Source organism: Perca fluviatilis, chromosome 20 (genome assembly GCF_010015445.1).
Source record: "Perca fluviatilis chromosome 20, GENO_Pfluv_1.0, whole genome shotgun sequence".
In the NCBI taxonomy this organism is placed as follows: Eukaryota; Metazoa; Chordata; class Actinopteri; order Perciformes; family Percidae; genus Perca; species Perca fluviatilis.
The window spans coordinates 21918455-21941560 of record NC_053131.1 but is presented as its reverse complement, the minus strand read 5'-3'; the positions used below and the strand labels follow the sequence as shown (position 1 = coordinate 21941560).

The 23106-nt window shown below is 40.3% G+C and overlaps 2 protein-coding genes across 3 annotated transcripts; one reads left to right on the top strand and one right to left on the bottom strand.

Moving 5' to 3' along the window:
- The first annotated feature begins 10294 nt into the window (after window positions 1-10294).
- chrm5a (cholinergic receptor, muscarinic 5a) lies at window positions 10295-20676 on the top strand. 2 transcript variants are annotated; one of them, XM_039785844.1, is made up of 2 exons: window positions 10295-10892; window positions 17629-20676. In XM_039785844.1, the coding sequence occupies exon 2, from the start codon at window positions 17695-17697 to the stop codon at window positions 19276-19278; it is 1584 nt and encodes a 527-aa protein (XP_039641778.1). In that variant the 5' UTR covers window positions 10295-10892; window positions 17629-17694; the 3' UTR covers window positions 19279-20676. The 2 variants fall into 2 exon arrangements, with proteins under 2 accessions (XP_039641778.1, XP_039641777.1); XM_039785843.1 differs by having other exon boundaries at window positions 17626-20676.
- Window positions 19779-23079, bottom strand: zgc:194887 (uncharacterized protein LOC571819 homolog). The gene is made up of 3 exons (XM_039785853.1): window positions 22633-23079; window positions 22366-22521; window positions 19779-21503 (listed from the first exon to the last, which is right to left on the bottom strand). The coding sequence occupies exons 2-3, from the start codon at window positions 22508-22510 to the stop codon at window positions 20809-20811; spliced, it is 840 nt and encodes a 279-aa protein (XP_039641787.1). The 5' UTR covers window positions 22511-22521; window positions 22633-23079; the 3' UTR covers window positions 19779-20808.
- Window positions 23080-23106: the final 27 nt, after the last annotated feature.

Below are 23106 nucleotides of genomic sequence, written 5' to 3'. Positions count from 1 at the left end.
AAACCTCATAAACTCTTGTTTTTTCTTTGTTTTTTTCCTGAAGCAGTAGAAAGAATTAGAAGAATAGCTTGAAAAGATAAGTACAATAACAACAAGACAGATCAAGAATAAGAGCCAATAAGAGCCAGAAGGCTTTCTTTTAAAGTAACTATTTGGATCTAGCACAAAACATTCATTTAAACAATGTTTAAAATCAATACACTGAATATGGCAACAACACAGTGATTTATATAAATTGACATTCTTCTCTAATGATCAATACACATATTAATATATATTTGCTTCAAGGGAAAAATATTTCACTGCGAAACAGCCTCTTATTAAAATTATCTGGCAGTCGATAGGAAACAATTGGAACTTTCTGAATGCTGTAGCCTACTCTCAGCAAAAAGCAATCCTGGCTCAAATCCACTGCTGTGATTTGAAATGAAACTCTTTGCAAAGATGCATTTCCTGAGAAAGATTCCATTTTAAATGGCTTCAAACATCTGATGCACTTGGCTGTGTTGTTGTTCTGGGATGTTTGCTATGTATGAGGTACAACACTAATGGATGGGATACAAATGTGCCAGTAGGAACAAACAACTTTAAATGATCTGTTATGACCTGTGAAAAAGTTGAGATGATGATCTTGTCTCCCACAGTTGTTGATCTCTTGCCACCACAGGGCTGCATATAGACACTATTCATCATCTGATTGAAATGATGAATGAAGAATCAACATAAGCTCTGGCAGTGCAGTTCGGTATCAGCTGACTCTTTGATTACCGATCACATTTAAACACATCCCAATCACATTAAATCAAGATAATGAGATACTTCTTTGCTTTGTCATTGTATTTCAGCTACACTCTGTTACTGGCTGTGTCATTTCTTACTCTCTCGGCCACCCCAGCCACCATCTTATCACTAGACCTGGAGAGAGCATTTCTCAATTTATGCTTGATATGGATGCCATAGCTCAATTATATATGTTTGTTGGGTTCTGTTCTGTATAGCGCTTTTTGGGGGAAATTGACATCTCTGTGTACTATCTATATGCTGTCAGTGTATAAGAAAAAAAAAACTATTTCACCAAATAAATGTGTCCAATCATTTATTGCTGTAATTGCTTTATATTATCCACACCATCCCAATTGCAAGACATCTAATGCATTAAGACATGTTTCAATGTCTTCTTTGTCAACTGGTCTTTAAAAGTGATATATTGTAAATGGAAACTGGAAATGTAAGGTCTATAAACAGATATGTGCATATGAATGCAGAATCTGTAGGTAACTGGAAAAGATGTTGATATCAAACGTTCTGGTTTCCATTTGTAGTCCGTTTGTAGTCTGGGTAGTATTGGCCAATCACGTTTGAGTAGGTTTTGGTTTCATGCAGGTAAACAGTCTGTGGAGAGGTGAAACATATTGGCTGAAATGCAGTCTCAGAACCTATCAGCTATCGTACAACGATGATATAACTTTTGTTAACTTTTTTTATTTATTTATCTGCTGTTTATATGCAGATATCTGTTTATAGGGATGTCCTTTCTGAACTCCAACTCCACTCTCGCATCTCATGCTAATCGGACCCAGCGCACAGAAGATGAAGTGGCTCAGACATCCAATGGCTACACTGGAACCCCCAAAATATTGGCCGTTGCCCCCAGAGGCTAAATCATTGTCACACTGATGCCCCTCATCTGACTCATCGTTGCGAATGCAGCTGGCACAGCAGTTCGTCAGGCGACAGGAGATGGTCCTCTATTATGTCAGATCTGTGGTGTTGACACAAGAATAATCACAGGTTAATGGAGTGACACCACTGAAGCCAAGTTATCTCCCTCTATCTCACAAAACCATCACGTCTACCCGATTTTAAGTCTCCACATATGAAGCTAGGCCTAGTCAGCAGGCATGCTCTTTGATGGAGGCAGAAAACTTGGTGTCAGTTGTTCAAACTAAACTGGGCCATGCTGTTTTTGGGAGCAGGATCTACGGTAATAGTGCCATTTGGGCCACATACACAATTTTGAGGGTCAGTGTTCAAATGAATAAAGTTTTATCTACGAGAAAGCAGATACTGTTCTCAAGTTCTCTCAGTACAGCATTAGTTGAACTGAAGTCTTTCGTAATAAGTCGCAAATGTAGAAGTGCTTTGATGTGATGTGTGTCTATTTCTTCAGAGTTAGGATGTGCTCTGTCTTTGAAGCAATAATCTATATTAATATAACAAAAATCATTTGTGGACCATTTGTGTTTTCATTGAGTGCATCTTCTTTTTTGAAGTAGACATGCACTTAAAAAGCTTACATTTCCCGAACAGGAGCACAAAGTTATGTTTGTAACTGGGTTAGGGCCTTTCAGACCAAAGGCAGCAACGGCATTGTTTCCAATGGCTTGCGCCGCAACAAGCGTTTTTGCTACGTTGAGCAAAGCGCAGCAGCAGCGTGCCGTCGGCGTGTTCGTGATGTAGATGTTCGCGATGTAGCGGCAAGTGCAGTGTAAACTGCATTGGCCCTTTTAAAAGAAACTGTATACTGTTGATGCAATTGTGTGCAGAGATGATTTTTTTTTTTTTTTTACCTTTGGTGAGAGCCAGGCTTACATTTTTCCCTGATTCCAGTCTTTTTTTTTTTATTTCACAAAAAAGTCAAACATTCCGCAAACACAATAACAAAATAACAACCAAACATCAAAAGACAAAAGATCAAATAAAAATAGAAAAGGAAGAGAAAGACAAAGAAAATGCTAATAAATAAATCAGTAAATAAAAACTAATAATAGTAAGGTGCATGAGCTTCCTTCCTTATTCACAAATACATTTTTCAATAAACTCAATGATCTCTCAGAGTAATCAGCATGATGGAAAAAAGGGCACAAAATAAAAACAATAATTTCCATTTATTTCTAACTGGCTGCTGGATGTCCTAGGTTCATAAATTGATAAAATGAAGTGGTATCAATCTTCTCACCTCACTCATAAAAAAACAAACAAAAAGTTATTATTATAAAGAAATTATGAAAAGGTTCCCGCTATATCTTTTCACATGTCCACATTCCCTACATTTCCTACAGTCAGGCCACCTGCGCCTAGTTACAGTAGGTACAGGTGGAGCCATCAGTCAGTTGGTTTATTTCTAATTTAATCAATAAGATATTATTATCAGGTTTATGTGCTTGTCTGTACAATGTGTTAACCTTGGTGATGTTTTCCAATTTAGATTTTCCATTTTTTACTAGTGTCATAATGGTCATTGGCAATCTGGGCAGAAGAGGAAGGGGAGGGCCCAGTAGTCTCTTCATCTTTCTATCTGTTGGCTAGGTAAGGGGTGGAGGAGCATAACATTTATTCTAAGGGGAAGAGTTTATATAGTTTATAGTTTCTTCACCTTGAACTATTGTTGGCATTCAAATGTTTGCTATGCTCCTGCAAGGATCAGGTTTTAGTGGAAATGTCCTCTGGTTTACCTGATCCCCATGCAGTGGTTTATTCCAATTAGGTTAGTGGTTTAGTCCAATTAGGATGGGGACAGGAAAGGTACTGTATATTACTGTAAGCTACTTAGGCATTGACTGTGGGAGAGTCTGTTTTATGGATAGAAAAGGGCCTTGAGCCCTAAGCTATCCTCCAGCCTCAAGACTCAACCTACCTACCTGCTGTGGGAGAGTTGTTGTTGGAAGCAGCTTGGTAAGAGGCTGTGGTTTTATATAATGTTTTTCAGCTTATTTGCTCTGTCTTAATTTTCCCAATACTTTTGTTTTTCTCCTCTGTTTTATTGTGATTTTTAGTTCATTAAACCAACACCTTTTATGCACAGACTTCTGTTTCCTGAGCCGTTCCTTAATTCAACATCCATTTTTTTCTATTCAGCTCCAGTGCCAGACAGCCACACTAAAATCCCTTTTATGTGAAGTTACTACCAGCTACACAACTAATCTCTACTCTTTTTTCTTTTAGATACATTTTTTATTGTTATTAGCACCATTTATCATTCAGACATACAGAACAAATTCTACAATATGTGCCAGGTAATGTGCCAGATGGTGCACTAATCTCTACTTTTGATGGAAAGAGATATAGAGTAGATAGGTAGAGTATTTCATTAATAAAGGGAAATTGCAGCAGCCAATTCACCCTAGGGTACAGAACAGAGCAGCATCAATGACAGCAGACATGACATTGATTAAGTCAGACAACATAAACATAAATTTAAAAGGAGGAGCTGGTGTGAAGGTGGGTTGCAAGCAGTAGCAGAGATGCAGCAAGGTAGGCTGTGAAGAGGAAATCAGCTGAGCCATCAGCTGGTGTGCTGGCTTAGGGACTGTCAGCTACAGTATGTGCTGAGATAATAGCCGAGCTTGACTCCGTGACCTGCCTGAACTTACGCTATGCTTCATTTGTGGTTTTGAAAAGGGAAAGTTGACAGTAAACTTTATTTCTTGAATACATGTGGACATGGATCAGTTAAATGTCACAACATTGTTATGATTATCTCCATTCTGTACTAATCTAAATGGTACAAATGATTCATCTTTTTTATTCATCACTAACCAAGCAGATGACATGATTGCAAAACTTCCCCTCATGGAGTAAAAACGTCAACTCTTATAAGCCGCATGAGCAGAAACTGTGGCTGGTGGCTAATAGATTTTCCCCATTGAGAAATAGTGGATTCACTAAAACATACTATACCTCAGGATATTGCATGAGAAATGTTCCCTCCTATTAGAACATAGCATGTGAAGAAAACAGATTAGAACAATGTCCTGGGGATGGACACAAGAATGCCTCTCACCAGGGGTGAAAGAAATAAGCTTTGTAATCTTACTGGGATGAACTGTGAATATAAATGTCCTCTGAAGAATAAACAGACTCTTGTTTTCAAGTATCAGCGTGAAAATGAATATGATTTATTGGTACTAGACTTCTACTTGTTCACGGAGGATTATTATAAACATGATGGATCTGTTTTAGTTGGATGTCATACCTTCTCTCTTTCAGGATTTTTCCATCTCTCATCTTGGAGAGGGGCAGATGGAAGCATTCAGCGGGTGGTTCTGAGTTACAGTAATTAAAAAGACACAGACAGCCCTGCAAGGCCAGCCCAATGTGAGAGCAGGCCAGTGCTCAGACAGACAAGTAGAGTGAGAGAGAGAGAGAGAGAGAGAGAGAGAGAGAGAGAGAGAGAGAGAGAGATATTGGATATTGAACACCCTTTATCAATTCTTTTCAGTCTCTTTTCTCTTCTACTTTGTCTCTCTGGGGTCAGGCTGGGGCAAGCTTTGTTGAAAAGGTGTTTAATTTCTTTTTCTCTTCACACAGTAGAAATTTGGCTGCTGCTGATAAGATTCTCTGTGGCATTGGCTGCGCTCATTTGAAGCCTTGACACCCTTTTTTGGCGACCAATAATTCAGACGAATGGTGCCTGGACAACCTGATAGGAAAAGAGTCTGGACATCTTGTACACAGTGTCCTCCACAGGATCTGCGTCAGTAAGCACATGAGTGCATTCGTGTATCACACACCTGCATACACAAGGATAATGATGACTCAGTGATGTCATTAGCGCAAAATGGGAGATAAACTATAACCAAACTGTGTTTACTTGGTATTTTTTTATTTTGCAAATATGCCATTGTGAAGGTGTGTGTTCACATGAGCCATATAATATGAAAGTACATTTTCTTGATTCCCTCTATGCTCTTCTATTTGTTCTTTAATTCAATTCTTCAGATATAGATCAATAAAATAGATTGCAGCCCACAAATTACAGTGTATCTAAATGCTATGTTGTCCAAAGTTAAAAACTACCTGCCTACAAGCACCTCTAAAACCCTCAAATTAGTAATTGTCTGGCAACCCTACGGGTACAACAAGGCTCCAAGGAACTGTGCACGGTCAAGAAATAGTCCCGCACGCAACCGGCTGTAAAACTACAATTTATTATTCTTAGACTCCAGATTTTGTACGAATTCAACAAACAAAAAAACCACGTGAATTCTTGGGCTTTAGAGGATCTGGTAGACAAACTGTGTTACCTATAAACTGAGCCAGGGTAGCTGTTTCCCACTGTTTCCAGTCTTAAGCTAACTCATTTCTTGCGTTTGCTTCATATTGAACAGACTGACATGAAACCTTAATTAAGTTTTTTACAGGGTGGAAGTGTATCTGGCTCCTTAACTGTTATGATATGACAGGACTAAATACTCACACTGTCATGGGCTGTGAAGCTAAAGCTTTACCAATATGGCTTATAACACACATTCACACAGGTACACAAACGCTCACACGTGCACAGGTTAGCCCAGGGTGGTATTTCAGAAAGCAGGTTTAGTGAAAACTCTGAGTTTGTTAACCCTGAGATGAGGGAAACTCTGGGTTTTCCGTTCCAGAAAGAGGGGTAACTTAACCTCGGAGTCAGTTACTATGGTAACTGAGTCTGTGAACCTAACCTGGTCGGGAGCAGGTTTTCTTCAAGAAACCTCGAGTTTCTCTCAGTCTCCTCCCTCTGACACAGCGCTCTTTCATTTCCTCATTCATTAATTCAGTCTGGATCAGGCGCATTTTAGCGCAGTTTGTTATCGGCATGAATAAAATATATATATATATTGGTTTATTAACCATGTTAGGCAGACAAGCCTATAAAACATTTTATTTCTCAAAACATGGCATTTCCTTTTGTCTACGATCCCATTGATGAAGAAGCTGCTTTACTTCACAGAGAGTTAGGTTAAACGTCAGGAGATGATATTGAAGCCCCGACATTTTATTTTTCAGATAACTCCATATTTGAGCGGTATCGTTTTTCTTCCCAGTCGATCAGTTATGTAGCCTACATAGGCCTAACCTTATCCGTCCTCATATCACTAACGTTGCCCATGCTCTTACATCCCAGCAGCTTATCGCATTACTGTTTTTTTGCAAACGGTAGGCTATTTGTCTTTACAACATTGGTGAGCATTTTAGTAAACCCACTGCAAAGCGCCGTCAGTGTGACTCGATCTGAAACGTGTTTTAAACGTTTTTAAAACCTTTTTTTTTAAACCCTTTGAAATAAAAGATTAGGGATTATAATTCTGATAATGATGGTGCTGCAGCCTCAGAATGGGATTAGGCGTAGTACTTTTTCGCCCGCAGGATTGCACCTAAATGAAATAGATTATAGGTTCAATACCATTTCACCAGTAACATTAGGCTATAGGGCCTACTTATGATTAAATATGATATACACTATATTGGAATATACGCATTTACTCTAGCAACCTCAGGGTTAGACTCAGAGTCTGTTAAACCTTCTACCTGAAATACCACCCAGGTCTTGTCCAGACACAGCCATTGTTTTTAAGCAGGAGTAGGCTATCTAAGGAGTTGGTGTTGGATGTCTGAAAGGAATGCAAACCACAGGTCCACAATAACAGCTCAATCAAAGCAGCCTACCTAATCTCCACTATCTAGGCAACATTAAAGTTGCATTGTAGGGAGGAAGAGCTCATGTACCACCCAGCCCTGGCTGATTTAATTTACTGTTCGTCAGTGACATGGATACTGCTTCTTGATTCTAATTTTGGTAAGCACTGAGGTATTCATGACCCTAAACATAGCTTTCATCAAATATTGGATAACTTTCCTCATCAGAAGGCTTTAAACAACGTGTTTGCACAGCAAATTGCTTAAAACCGGAACACCCTGTGTATCTTATCATCTACAAAACAAATCTTTTATACTCCGGGATAAAAAGCGAGCTTCACAGTAGGAGGACATATAAATCCACTGAAACAGTACAAGGTATTGGCAAATCATTATGTCAAAAAGGAGTTGTTGCTTGGGGCCAGAGGGAGACAGAAAGGAAAAAAGAAAAGAAAAGGCAGGCAAGAGGCAGATAAATATTTGTTGCACATCAAAGCCTTGAAGAGAGAAGGACATCAGAAGAGTCAATTCTTTCAGCCAGTCTGGAGGGAAACATATGCCGGGGATTAACTAGATTAAAAGCGGTTCCAAAGTGACAATTGATTGTTTCATTTGATTATTCTGCTGCTTCTTTATTATTTATAGTGATGGAAGCTAATCCCTAATTTGACGAATAAATCAAGGAAAAAAGTACAGTATATAACTATATGAAGCTGATTACATCGGAATCGCACCATGTAGAGGCTGATCTTATTTTTTGCCAGCATATGGGTGCACAATTGGGTCAGGAGATAAGCAAGCCCCTGTGGACTATGGACAGATGCAATTTATCTTTGGCTGTGTTGATGTCCTCCCCCATCTCATCTCTCTCACAGGCATGCAGTGATAAGACAGCAACCTGTGGAAAATCAGCCATGCCTTCAGGATGCAGATGAGCAGAGATGCCTGAATGATAGCACTGCTATGACATGCAGTGCAGTGACATCTGCTATTATTAGAAGCATGTGAATATTGTTTCCCAGAGAGGATGATCAAAATCAAAAAGATATCTGGCAGAAAAAGCACTTTCAATTTCAATGTATTGGAAAACCATTTTAGTGTTAAAGGTCACACGCTTCATTTCAGTTACTGATCTATAATCAGTTTTTAATGAGATAGTGAATAACGCATAAGCTTGACAGTGTTTCTAATATACTTTTTTGATTTAATCAATAAGACACATCCTGCAAAAATAATCAACATGAATAAGCTTGTAAGGCAATAGCACGTTGGTGTGTGCACCTGTGCCTTTGTGTGAGTGTTAATGTGTGGATGTATCACATAAAGAACATGACTAGGCGCTAAACTTTGTGTCGGTCAGCGATTTAACGGTAATGATGAGCCAGGTGTCTGTCCTTTGGCCAGTAGCCTGGAAATGGCATTAAATTAAATTGTCAGGCAGGGTGTGGGGGGGGGGGGGATATATATGTGTTGCTCTGTGAAACAGACGTGGCAGGATTCTCATGAACCGCATCAATCATGTCTTTGGCATATAGCTCTGACCTAGTCGCAAAATCATTTCAGCGTAAGAGCTACATTATGACAAATGTCAACATGAAGTATAGGAGGGAGTGTTGTCTATCTATAGTCTGCTAACCAGCTTCCTCTGCTCCACAGGGCAACGTGCAGCTCTTTAGTCTGTGTGTGTCAACACAGAGGTCTTTTCAGCACATCTTATTATCAATGCATGGCTACCAACTTTTGTCTCTATTCTCTTTATTTCTATCTTTTATTGTGAAGCACTTTGTGGCCTCTGATCCAGAAAGGTGCTATGTAGCTAAGTATGTTTTACTTCTTTTTTACTTTACCTATTGTATTCCAGATAGTTTGCAGGTAAATACATTTTATTTCAATGAATTAGACCAGTGGTTCCCAACTTTTTTGGCTTGTGACGCTTCAAAGTAAAGAAATGTTGATGCAGAGGCATGAAAATGTGAAATTATCCAGTATTTCACAAGAAAGAGCACAAATTAGAGATGGGTTGGGAACCACTTTATTAGACTATACAATATAACTTACTTATAATTTACTGTATATCCAGAGTTTAGAAATTTAGATCATTAAATCATTAAATGAGGGAAATACCTTCAGTATATTCTACTATTCAAAGTAATATGTTGACAGCAACCGGATTTATTTGTGTATCTCTCTGACAGTTTGATGGGAGCTCATGGGACAGATCAGCAACCATCATCTGGATTAAAACATATGAGGACTTTAAACCAATCCAGTACAGTCAGCGAATGCTAAGCGAATAATTCCCCAATCAGCACAATGACATGCATGTTGTGTATACATGCGCATGCATGCACGCACGCACGCACGCACACACACACACACACACACACGCACACAGACAAACACACATACAAATGGTCCAATGAGAAACATCTGTCACTTCAGTAGTCTGATTATCTGGCCCAGCCATGTCAGCGCTCTCCCATGTGAGCACAAAGGCAGCAGTGGTGTTTTATGCTCTGCAGATAAGTTTGCTGATAACCACAAGGCTGTTCAAACACTGTCTCTTCTCGCTTTGCTGTAAGACACATACAAAAGACATGCCATTGGATGTAGATTAATGGTTTATGTGACACAACCACACAAAAACAGGATATATATAGCTTGACTGCTCTGACTAAACACCACTCTCCCTCCCATCCACATCCTCCCGCCCCACTACCACAAAGCCCCCTAAAACCCCCACACACACACACACTGTGATCTGACTGGCATGCTCACTGTCCCGAAACATGATGAACCATTCAGCCCTATGGGAATTTCTCCTCCCTGCTAGCTCACGCCAGCTACATCGGTGTCTGTGGGCCAGAGTAGATGCAGCAGCAGCAGCAGCAGCAGCAGCAGCAGCAGCAGCAGCAGCAGCAGTGTGGCAGTAGCAGTGACTTGGCTCAGGCATCAGGCAGCCTCTGAGTGACATTCTGCTTCAAATTGGCTGAGAGGTAGTTCATCCAGCTCAGCTCACACTGGGAGGAAAAGTTCTCTCCTGTCCTCTTTCTTTGGCTCCGGAGCAGATTCTACTAATTTATGAATGACTGAGGATAGATGCTCTGCAACTTGAGGATACTTTTTTCATCTGGATGCACGGTGGCTGTGTTAGATGACGAGGGGGAATGTGATGCCGTACTCTGCAGCCTCTTGAACGGGGATGACCGAAGCCTACTGGTGTCCACCCTCCTCTTACTCTTCGTCCGCTTTCTCCTCTGCCTCTGTGCTCACACTTTTTACCTTTCGGACCCTTCTGGCATGCGAGGGTCAAGTCAGCTGGATTTTCCCATCCACCTCAATCCTCTCTCCAACTGTGTTGTGATCCTGTTCCTCAGCGCACACTTGACCTGAAGGCTTCCTAGGCAAAACAAAAGGATTAACCATGAATTCTGCTCTCACCACGAGACACAATGCACCCTTAAACAGACGACTGTGAGATCTGATAAAAGTCAACTGTGAGTATGTTCATCTTTTTTTCCCTTTCCCTTCACATCAGTCACTTGTTTCAGAGTCCCCAGAGAATCATAAGTGATTGAGTATGCACTTTTTGATTAATGCACAAAGGCGTGACCTGGATTTAAGGGGAAACAGCGTCATGTGTGCACAAGTGCATGTCTGAGAGGTCTTGACATGTATTTTTAATGTAGCCTTTTACTGTGATGAAAGCAACAGAGAATGTACTGGCAGAAAAATATGTGTACGTCTGTTCTACTGGAGGACTTGGAGTATAGAAAAGTGCCATACATTAGATATTTCCATAGGCTGTAAGGCCGTAAATATCTTGCCTCTTCACATAGCGACATATCTATTTATTTTACACGCTCATCAATCTTTCACATATCTCTGTTTCAGATGTTCTCTCAGTCTGTCAGTAGTACACCTAATTTTATGGCACAATCATATTTCTTCCCCTGTCTCTCCTCTACTCCTATCTCCTTTTAGACTTGTCTTTGAAATATCGGAAATTTCAAAATGGTATCCTCATTTCAACTGCATAGTTCTAAAATGAAAAACAATCAATATTTTTTTTTTTTCAAAAGCTAAAGCACAAGGCTCTCACTTCCTTTGCCTCGTCTCTTTATTAAGTGGAAATGACAAAACAGGGAAGGGATAAGCAGTGAAGCGTGATTTTAACGAGTCCATCCAGTCCCCATAGATCTTGTGAGGTGCTGCAACAAATGAAGAAAGGTTGTGGTTCTCTTAAAGCAGTCTCTGGAAGTAGTCTAAACCTAAAACAGCAATGGTTTGGTGGGTTAGAAAAATTGTGACTAGATTGTAGAACACTAGGACTGTTTTTGTGCAGCAATTTCACCTTAAATCTAATTTTTTGTGAAATTGTCAATGATTTTCCAGCAGGGATGTACTACGGTATCAGATCTTTTTCCTTAAGTTCATACATAGTATGCCAGGGAGCTAGATTTTACGTATATTAACAAACTGAGTTAGTATGTCAATGTGTTTTTGAGCAACCTAATGAGGTTACCCTTAACTGAGCATAAGTGCCTAGAGTTTATTCAAACCATTACCTTTGTTTTTGCCGACAAATGTGACATCAGCAGAGAGAAAACTGGGTGTGTTACAAGTTGGGAACAAACATCTGAAAACCCCAAACAATGACAGACTCATATTTTTCTTGAAACAAGAACACAAATGAGGTTATTATAGCCAGATCATTATCTAAATGATGGGGCATTAATGAAATGTTGTTGTTGCTCATAAAAAAAACTCCTTAAGTCATTAAGCGTTACTGTTTTATTCCTTTCAACAGCTGCCAAACCCACCGGGGTGTTCAAAAGCAGATCATAATATGTAATATTCATTTCATCAGAAGAGATGACATTTAAGTTTGCACTATTTTTTAACCAATGCCTGATAAACAGAATGATTCAAGCACTTTTTATGTTCTCATCCATGACACCACATATGCTGGAATCTTAATCATGGGTCAGTGGGCTGACTACAGGATGCACGGACTATTGTGCCAAAAAGCTCTGGGCTAATTTGCATATCATACATACTCACCACACAGACACACACAGCGTCCTTTGCCTCCTTTGCTTTGACTCGCCTCTCTTTTGCTTTTTCATCTTGTTTCCCTTTCTTTTACAAATGACATACACGCACGCACACACACGCATGCATACGCACGCACGCACGCACGCACGCACGCACGCACGCGCACACACACGCACACACATGCACACACACACAAACACACACGCTATTTTTTATCGTGTTCTTTTAACCAAAGGAGAGTGTAGAAAAAGGTTATGTATGACTGGGAGCCCCGGTGGGGGCCAGTGTATGGAGCCACAGCACAGGAGCACTGATGGCCAGGTGCCAGAGGACCTGCAGGAAGCCACCCTTCAACATGTCCGCCTCTGCACTCAGTATGGAGGCTCAGGACAGCTTTGTGCCCCTAGCCTGTCCTCTGTCACAAACTGGGCACTGTTAATCACTAGATCAATGACAATTACTTATGCATGCAGAGCTAACACAATATTTTCAGGAGGCAGTCTAATACTCTTAGGATGTATATGTAATGAGGACGTTTTCTCTTTCTTGGCAAGAGTGAGAGCACATCTTTGCACCACTATTTGGCACTGATGCATAGTGATGAACCCTATATAATATTTTTCATACACTGTATAACCAAGTCAAAATACAGGCGATTTGCTATCAGAAATTTTGCAGCATTGTCGTTGTTTTTCAAACCCTTTTTGTCTGACCAGACAGCAGCACAAAGCTCTTTCCAACCATGCGTCATGTTTGATACCAAACTGCATCCATAAAAAGTGGCCACAACAGACCATATTCACTATTTATAGTGATGCAGAGTCCATGTTTATCTCAGACTCTGAGTTTATTCTGAGTGTACCATTAAGACGCTTCCTGCTTCGATTTGGAAGCTATTAGCAAGCTTGACTTGCTCTACTTGTTGAGGTCAAGAGGTAGAACAAGTCTATTCTGTGTGTGTGTGTGTGTGTGTGTGTGTGTGTGTGTGTGTGTGTGTGTGTGTGTGTGTGTGTGTGTGTGTGTGTGTGTGTTTGTGTGTATGTGTGTATGTGTGTATGTGTTTATGGTTCAGCCTAGATTAGGGTTGGGTATCGTTTTTTGTTTTTTTCGATACCGGTGCTAAAGTGATACTTTTAAAACAGTGCCGGTGCCTGAACCAATACTGTATTTTTTTTAAAGATTTTTTGGGGGCTTTTCCTCCTTTATTTGACAGGACAGCTAGGTGAGAAAGGGGAGAGAGAGTGAGAAGGGGAAGACATGCAGGAAATCGTCACAGGTCGGATTCAAACCCTGGACCTCTGCGTCGAGGCATAAACCTCCATGTATACGTGCGCCTGCTCTACCCACTGACCCAACCCAGCCACATGAACCGATACTTTTTAATAAAGTAAAAAAAAAAAAAGAAGGGTACTAAACAACAGTTAGCGACATTAAAAAACGGATTGTTTATTGCTAAGTCCATATGCTCAAAATTAAAGATGTAATAATAATGTAATAACTATAACTTATACCAATAACCTATTTCACCAGTAAATTGCTGTTGAACGACAACAACAAGATGGGAATAGGGTATTTTACAATAACTATGAATGCACCACAAGGCTACCTGTTTTAAGTGAACGCGCCGTCTGCGCTGCAGAGCAGACTGTTACGTCCCGATGTTGGAATCCTCTACAGTGAAATACAGTCACACTTTACACGTTTAACGTTAGCTGTCAGCATTTACACTAAAGTAGAATAGGAATTACACTGTAAATAAGACGATCAACTCTGTGTGTTATTGATGTTTAAGCTACATGCTAACGTCAGCGTGCTAACTTGGTCACAACAATAGCCTGCTGCTAAGGTTCTTATGTTTATTGGGAGTAATGTTTACCATGTTCTCCATCGTAGTTTAGTGTGTGGTTGTAGTGTGTTAATGTGCTGCTAGCTAATAGTAATAAACACAATGAAGATTGGCTGACACCCCTTAAATATTTTCCCCATGCTAAGAAAAAACCAACCAGACAAGTTGTCCATAGCCGCGTTACCATAGTATTTGGTCATAAACTGAAGTATTTGACAAATTAAAACTTGACCTGATAATGGCGCCAGGCAGAGGATCACCAAAATGATTACAATTCATTATGAGGGGTACATGAATATCTGTACCAAATTTTATGGCAATCCATCCAGTTGTTGAGATATTTCACTTAAGAGCAAAGTGGTGGACCATTCAACCTAGGTAGCTGGCAACGCTAACAATGTTATAGCTAAAGGCTTTCTCCCCCAGAATGGAAAAAAGGAAAAAACTTAGTTTTAGAAATCAGACTACCATATTATATTATGAGGGTTTCTGCTAAGGTAAACAATAAGAACAAAACAACGGTTTGTGCATACCAGGAAATAGCAGAGAATTCTGTAGACAGATTCATGGAATCTCTTACACTAAACAGTGTAATGATGAACTCATCCTGTTGTAGAATGGCATTTTATATCACATCACTCAAATCCCTGAGTGATGCGATATGAAATGCCATTCTACAACAGGATGAGTCCTTCAGGAGGACCCCCTCAGTGACTGGAATGTTTTTTGTGTGGGCCTCCTGCTAATCTGGCACTCTCAAATGAATGCCAATGAGTGAGGAAGTTATTTCTCAAATACTGGGTAGTGATGACGTTGAAAGCATTGTATTGTGGGCTGAAATTGTGATACACTTTAGGAGAAGCTATTCAGTCGTGAGAGTAGTTAGGTGAGATCTTCTTGGTACATGAGACACAAGAGAGATTATGTGAAAGAAAGGAGCAGAATAGTCATTGGTTAGGAAGTTTGGGATGAACGTGTATTGACAAATCCAGCAGTTTGTGCTCGGACAAAATAAAGTAACCGTAAAAATGATCATCCAGCTTTATCTTCAGCCGACTGCTGTTTCTCTCTATAACACATCCATGATGCCAGCGCACCCACACTAATTTGCCATCTCTGGCGGACAGCCCAAATGTTCAATTGCCACAAACCACATGAAGGATTCTCTCTGTGGAGGTGAATTTTCTCAAACTTCACTGTTGCTCCACACTGAGAGCCTCAAACAGTCTCTGCCTTCCTGATGGTAATATGCCACTGCTGTTTTACCTGTTATTTTCAATAGTAAGTAATGATTCTGGAGCTGACAAGGTTTTTGAAGGTCATGCACAGGGCGCAGATGCTGGGCTGTAACATGGCACGGAAAATCCCTTATTTTAAGCAGAGCAAGTGGCACGGCTGAAAATACCAATGCCCAGTTGGCTGAAGTATTTCCTGAGAGAGGAGTAAGGGAGTGAGAAATTATTATCTTAACCGTGAAACAGTGTGACACAGAGACACTAGCCTCACGCTCAAACACTGAATGGGCATAAATCTGTTTTCCCAGCAGAATATAATCATGCGCATATACAAATGTACTCAAACCCTGGGGATTTAATGCTGCTTCAACGCATTTGATAAAATCCCTCAAGGCATGACCAACACCATATGGGACTGTCATGCATTTGTAGGTCAGGAAAGACAAGGCATTAAGCCGTAGCCCTTTCCCCTCAGCTTGTTTCGAACACACCGGTCCAGTTTGGCATGGATAGCCCCTCAGCCATTATTGATTGGTGTGTCCAGCACTGTGTGAGAGTGAGGGGACCATTTGTGCTGTGAGTTTCCACATGTGGAGGGTGTTTGCTGCTCTCTACTGGTGCAGGGTGTGTAGTTAGGTGTGAGGGCTCTACCGCCTCAAGAATATCTGACACTTTAGAAACTGCGCAATTGCAATTAGCAATTAGCAATGAGGATGTGACTTAATTATCCCTAAGAACAGTGCTTAAACATTATGTGTTGACTAGTGGGTGACTAGTGAGTCCAAACCTTATTGAGATAAGACCAGAAAATATGACTTGATGTACTGAGTTGAACACACATGCCTCTGTGGTTGGCTTTGGATACAGAAAGACTGAAAATGCTTCTATTTCTAAAGGCTAAAGTGCTGCAGAGAAGGTAGTAACCTATATTGCAGGACAAAGGAAATGCACCGGCTCTCCACTTTTTGATCATTGATTATTTTAGTGTTTTGCTTTTAAAAGTGCCGAAATAGAAATTTGATACATGGCTGACAAATTCGCTTCCAGTGAGTATGTGGGCAGATCTGTATTTTTCACCAACCTCAAAGTTGGGCACAGACTGCATCTGTCATTGTATACACTTACGTTATTGATTTTCCTCCCACATTCCAAAAACATGCAGGTCACCTGAACTGAAAGTTGCCCATAACTGTAAATGTGACTTTGCTTCTTTTTCTTAAACTCTGCCAAAGATTGGCAATCTTTTGGGGGTATTTCTGCCTCCTAATGATTCTGTGCAGGGATGAGTTGGTATAGTGAATGGATGGGCAAGTACGCTCACACTTAAAAAAAAAGATTAAATAATGAAAGCAGATACATTTTAAATAATGCTGCATTACATTTGTGACATTTGCAATTGGTGGATTGACTTTTGTATTTATTACTGATGCATTTATTCTGCAGTAAAGTTATAAAGGAACATCACAATGTGCTAGGTTCTAAATTTCTAGAAAAAAAGCTATAAATACACAGGACAGTATCCAACATAACCAAAATCACTGTCATCATTTGTTTGTTGGAAGATTTTAGTTTAGTCACAAACCAGAATGATCTATGATTTTTTTCACTGTCTAATGGTCATCTTAGATGACTATGAATTGAGTTAATGCACTATAACTATAACAGCACAAATTTAGAGCAATAAAATTATGTAATGACCTGGATTTTTGTGCCACAGATGTTCCCCTAAAACACTCCATATGGGTATACTCACATGAGCTTGATCTAATTGCATGAGCTGGGTGAAGTACAATAGCTTACTATACTTTTTCCAGTAGATGCAAGTGACAAAAATGGAGAAAACAATGCCTTCAATGCCACATGTATGACTTACTAAAGTGAATGCTATCATCTGTTAAGGATGTATGAAAAACACAAATTTGTCTAAATTACATTTACTTTTAAAGAGCAAAACATATTAAGCCTGTATATTTTCAGTCAAGTGTTAATATGTGATCGTCAACATGCTGTATTAATGCCATCTAATGGCCATAAATGGAACTTCTTTTTGTAGGCATGAAAGAAATAAAATTTTCTTTCCTTTCTTACCAGAAGATCTTCCTGAAAATGACGAATCCAAACACTCTTGTCATGGTTGGATGCTAATAAACACAAAGGATCATGGAAGGAGAGAGTGTACTGAACTCTACTGTAAATACCAGCTCAATGGATATCCATCTGGTCCCTCACAGTCTCTGGGAGGTGATCACCATTGCAACTGTGTCGGCCATAGTCAGCCTCATCACCATTGTAGGGAATGTTCTGGTGATGCTCTCCTTTAAGGTCAACAGCCAGCTAAAGACAGTGAATAATTACTACCTGCTGAGTTTGGCAGCCGCTGACCTCATCATAGGTGTTTTCTCAATGAATCTGTATACCTCGTATATACTGATGGGCTACTGGGCCTTAGGGAACCTTGCCTGTGACCTGTGGTTGGCGGTTGACTATGTAGCCAGTAATGCCTCAGTGATGAATCTGTTGGTGATCAGTTTTGACAGATATTTTTCCATCACCAGACCTCTGACCTACAGGGCCAAGCGGACACCAAAACGAGCTGGGATCATGATAGGTTTGGCCTGGCTGGTGTCACTTATTCTGTGGGCCCCACCAATTCTCTGCTGGCAATACTTTGTAGGAAAAAGGACCGTTCCTGAGAGGCAATGCCAAATCCAGTTTTTCTCTGAGCCTGTGATAACCTTTGGGACTGCGATTGCTGCCTTTTATATTCCTGTATCAGTCATGACAATCCTATACTGTCGAATCTACAAGGAGACAGAGAAGAGGACCAAAGATCTGGCAGAGCTGCAGGGGATTAACTATCCCACAGACACTGGGGTCCCTCAGCCTCAGAAGACCATTATCAGATCCTGTTTCAGCTGTAAATTAAGGTCGGCTTCGAATGACAGGAATCAAGCCTCTTGGTCCTCCTCCAGCAGAAGCAATGTGGCCAAATCAGCAGCCGCCACCAATGACGAGTGGTCGAAAACTGGTCAGCTGACCACCTTCAACAGTTATGCCTCGTCCGAGGATGAGGACAGGCCTGTGTCTCCAGGGGGCTTCCAGCCCTCTTTTAGGAACCAGGCTTGTGAGACCATCAAGAGTGGAGTGGGCAGTGAGAGCGAGCAACTCAGCAGCAGCTATGAAGAGAATAGCTTCTTCCAGACACCACCTAAAAGCAACTCTCAGAAGAGCAGCAAGTGTGTATCCTACAAGTTCAAGCCTGTGGCCAAAGACGCTCACGTGGAGCAGCACAGCAAAAACGGAGACACCAAAATGGCGTCATCAACGTTCTCCTCGGCTGAGTCCATGAGCATCCCGTCCACCTCCTCCACATCGAAGCCCATAGACACCACACTGAAGAACCAGATCACCAAGAGGAAGAGGATGGTGCTGATCAAGGAGAGGAAGGCAGCTCAGACTCTTAGTGCCATCTTGCTGGCCTTCATCCTAACATGGACGCCTTATAACATTATGGTGCTTATTTCCACGTTCTGCTCCGACTGCATTCCCCTCTCACTCTGGCATCTGGGCTACTGGCTGTGCTACGTTAACAGCACCGTCAATCCCATGTGCTATGCCCTTTGTAACAAGACTTTCCAAAAGACCTTCCGTATGCTCTTACTTTGCAAGTGGAAGAAGAAAAGGATTGAGGAGAAACTATACTGGTATGGACAAAACCCTGCAGTCAGCTCCAAACTTACATGAACTTTTATTTTTTTTAAGATAGTATATGATGATGGTTGTAAATTATATGTTTGTATTGATAATCTTGGCTTTATGAACTTGAATTCAACACAATATCAAAGTAACAGTAAGACACTAAAGTAAAACACTATATCAAGGAGTTGGTACAATTTATAATGTTGCTCCTTAATCAGTAGGTCTGCTATAGTGTATATTAATTATTGCTCAAACTTTGGAAATGGAAGACTTTATAAAATTGTCCTAACATAATCAGTGACACTGTAAATAGATTCTAAAATATTAAAGATGCCAGTATTTGTCCTCAAAATTGATGCTCTCATGCCACCGATTAACACACAGATTATGGTATAATGCACTGTATTTGCACTCAATAGGATGCACAGTTTGATATCCGGAGCATAAGAAACTTGCTCTATTCTAATAATTGACACTGTATATTTGTGTAAAAGCATTAGAAATTGCCAGTATCCTCCCCCAAGTTGATGCTCTTACACACAAAATGTAATGACACATGCAGTTTTATTCTGTAGGTATTGTGTTTGTATTGATAATGCACATTTGAAATGGCTATTTTATTTTGAAGGGCTAATAAATGTCGTCCTGATGTCAGAATCTGCTTGCTAAGTCAAGATTGTAACTTGATGATAATCAAAGCCTTTTCACACGTGCCAATGTAATTTGTCAGATAAGTGAATATAAATTAATCTTTGTTGTTTTCACATTACACATTCTGCATTTTCTGTTCTGCAAAATCTCAGCGGACATTAAAGAGTAATGATTCCACAAATTAAAAGACAAAAATTAATAAATAACCCCAAACGGAACCCTACAAAGCCTTCGAACTAAAAGGCTCACACATTACATTACATGACAAACTTGCTAAACAATGTCAGTGTTTACAATAGGAACAGTGTGGAGGATATAAGAGTACACACTGTTTATTATAGTCTGTTTATTAGTCTTCATCCTCAGGATATTTTCTTTTTTCTTTGAGCATTGAAATACAGTACTTGTTTTCTCTGAATTACTGTAGTGAAATCAATATGTCATCTCTTCATTGTATTTCTGGCAAACTTGTAATGTACTGTGGCAAATAAAATGCTGTTTGTAAAATGTTCCTCTGTGTAAGCATTGGATGGGAGATGACATGCAAAAAAAATATATATTTTACATGTGTCATAAGCTATAATGTCATGAAACACTTGTTCGTAACTGTGATAAACCAGAAATATGCACTTGCAATTTGGGGAATGATGAGATGCTTTGCTTCATGTATTGACATAGTGAACGATGGAAACTAAAACCGTATTGCATTTTTTATACTGTGTTATTTTTTTGTTCATTTCAGTATTTTGTGATCATGTCCATGCATTTCTGAATAAAACATGGTAAATTGAATGTCCAATTTAATGGCTCTTAGGAGAAAATGAGTGATGTAGTATTCTGTAGTGTTTCTTGCAAAGAAAACCTAAAAAAAATAGTCAATAGTTGCCAAACCCATTGTCGCACAGTATCACAAATCCTATGTCCTTATAGCTCATCTTTTTTGCAGTCTCCACTTTGAATCAGTTTAACTGTGTCTGAAGGTTTCACCATCATCCATGCATATTTGCACAGTCGCTCCTTGTTGCAGTCCTTCTGCCAGTAGATGACATTCCTGCGATTGAGGTTGGCACCAGCACAGGCGTCGTACCACCAACCTCCTCCCGGCACCCCCTGAAACTCCAGCTTTGCACAATTTTGGAAGTAGTTGTCATTGTCTCTGTCTTTAGTGGTGAATCTCTGGTTGTCATGCAGGTAGTTCTCTGTGTCCAGGGTCAGAGCGTCTACAGCAGTGCCCTGGAACAACCCCAGCCTCAGCCTGTATGCCGACGATTCATCCTCCACCAGGAATGGATCATATTCCCCTGTCTTGGTGATGGCATCTCGGTCCACTAGTTTTACTCCCAGTTTATAGCGCCCAGGGCCTTGTGTGATCTGATAAAGGTATTCGTTCCCGAGCCAGTGATCACCAGTTACAGCCCCAAAGCCATGCTTGTACTCAGCCCAGGTACGATCAAAATTCACGCTGCTATTGACGGTGATATGCTGCACCACGGTCCAGCCTCCCTCCTGCATGGCACAGTAGGCCACGATGGGGTAGTCACCTGGTTGGATCAGGTACACCCCGTCTTTGGCCTGGCCTGAAGAGGTCATCAGCATTTCATGGCAGTCTCTGGGCAGCACTGTTGGGCAAATTAACATATCAGTCATAACACATCAGGCATGTCCTTAGAATAGATTTCTATCGATGTGATGCTTCAATGGTGTTGACAACCACTTTGAATGGGGAACAGGAGTACAATGAGGGCTTTTATTAAACAAAATAATCTTCTAACATATATGTCTCATTATGGAGACATATAAACATATTTACAAATATTTTCCATTTAAACTACTTTTTTCTTATTAATAGTTGACATCTTGGGAAATACGCTTATTTGGTTTCTTGCAAAGGGATAGATTGACACCAGAGTGGTATTTTATAAAATGTCTAACTATTAAAAATATCTAGCTGAAAATATCTAACTTTAGCGCTTCCAGTCGTAGTGTCAAAAGCAACACTGTGTTAAACAGCAATGCCAGGAATTAGTCATTACATTGAGCACACACAGCACACAAACACTGTTTCTCAATATCTCCCAGCAGGTAAACATGTTAAACTTTGATCAATTGCGAAACTATTACAACTGTTTGTCTGACAAAGTATCTTGCGAAGACACACAAATCACCTCACGGGACAAAACACTCATCATTAATGAGTCACTAGGCAATTTGGGTCTGCAGGCTGGAATTTGACCCACACACACAGGAGAATGCACACTGATAATCTCAGATAAAGGTAATTCAACATTTAAAAGCAATCAGTGTTGACTGTTTAATACAAAGTACACACTGTAGCACTATAATGAGCAACAGTTTTGAAGATTCTGCACAAGTTATGGGCATTTCAAATTCCCAACAACTGCAAACAAAGTACATTATTATTGACATCAAACAGCAAAGAGAAAAGTCAAACTGAAAGTGAAAGTCTACACGAATAAATACCTCTCATTCCACGGTTCAAGACCAAGTTGTGTTCATCTGGAGGAAGGAGATTCAGGTTCTCAGCTTGGAGATGCTCCATGTCAACTCCAGCTACAATAAGCAGCAGCAGGGCTACAGCTGGCAGCCAGCATCTCACACACTTCATCCTTCACTTTCCTTTGTCGTCAGACCAACAGTGTTTAGTTAATGATACAGTACTGTAAGCTTCTTATTGAATTAAGTGAACTTAATGAACACACAGCAAAACTGTACTGAAGAACGTCTTACCTTCAGTGAAGACCCCTGTATGAGATATGTTGTTCTCTGTACCCAAATCTTCTCCCAGGCTTCTATTGTATTAGTTAACACTTACTGAATGAAAAGCACCAGAATGCAAACAGGGCCGTTGACTGCTGTTAGTTCACTGAATTGCAGGTCCTTTCACACGGCTTCTCCTGCCCAGTCACAGGTGGACTTCAGCCTCAGGTTCACATCACAATGACAGACACCAACCCTCCACTTATCTGTGTCAAGTGAGATAATGCCACATGTAAATGGGGAGATATGAGCTATGTAAACCCATATCTCTAAAATCACTTCAAGACTAAATGAGGCTGAAGTCCAGATGAGACTGGATTGTAGGGGTTCAACTGAAATGTGTTGCTGGTGATCTGGGAGTTTATTTTTCTAACCGTACTTTAACTTGAGGTAAAGAACAGTGTTAAGTTAAAGTAGCACATACAGTTCTTCTCCCAAAGAAGA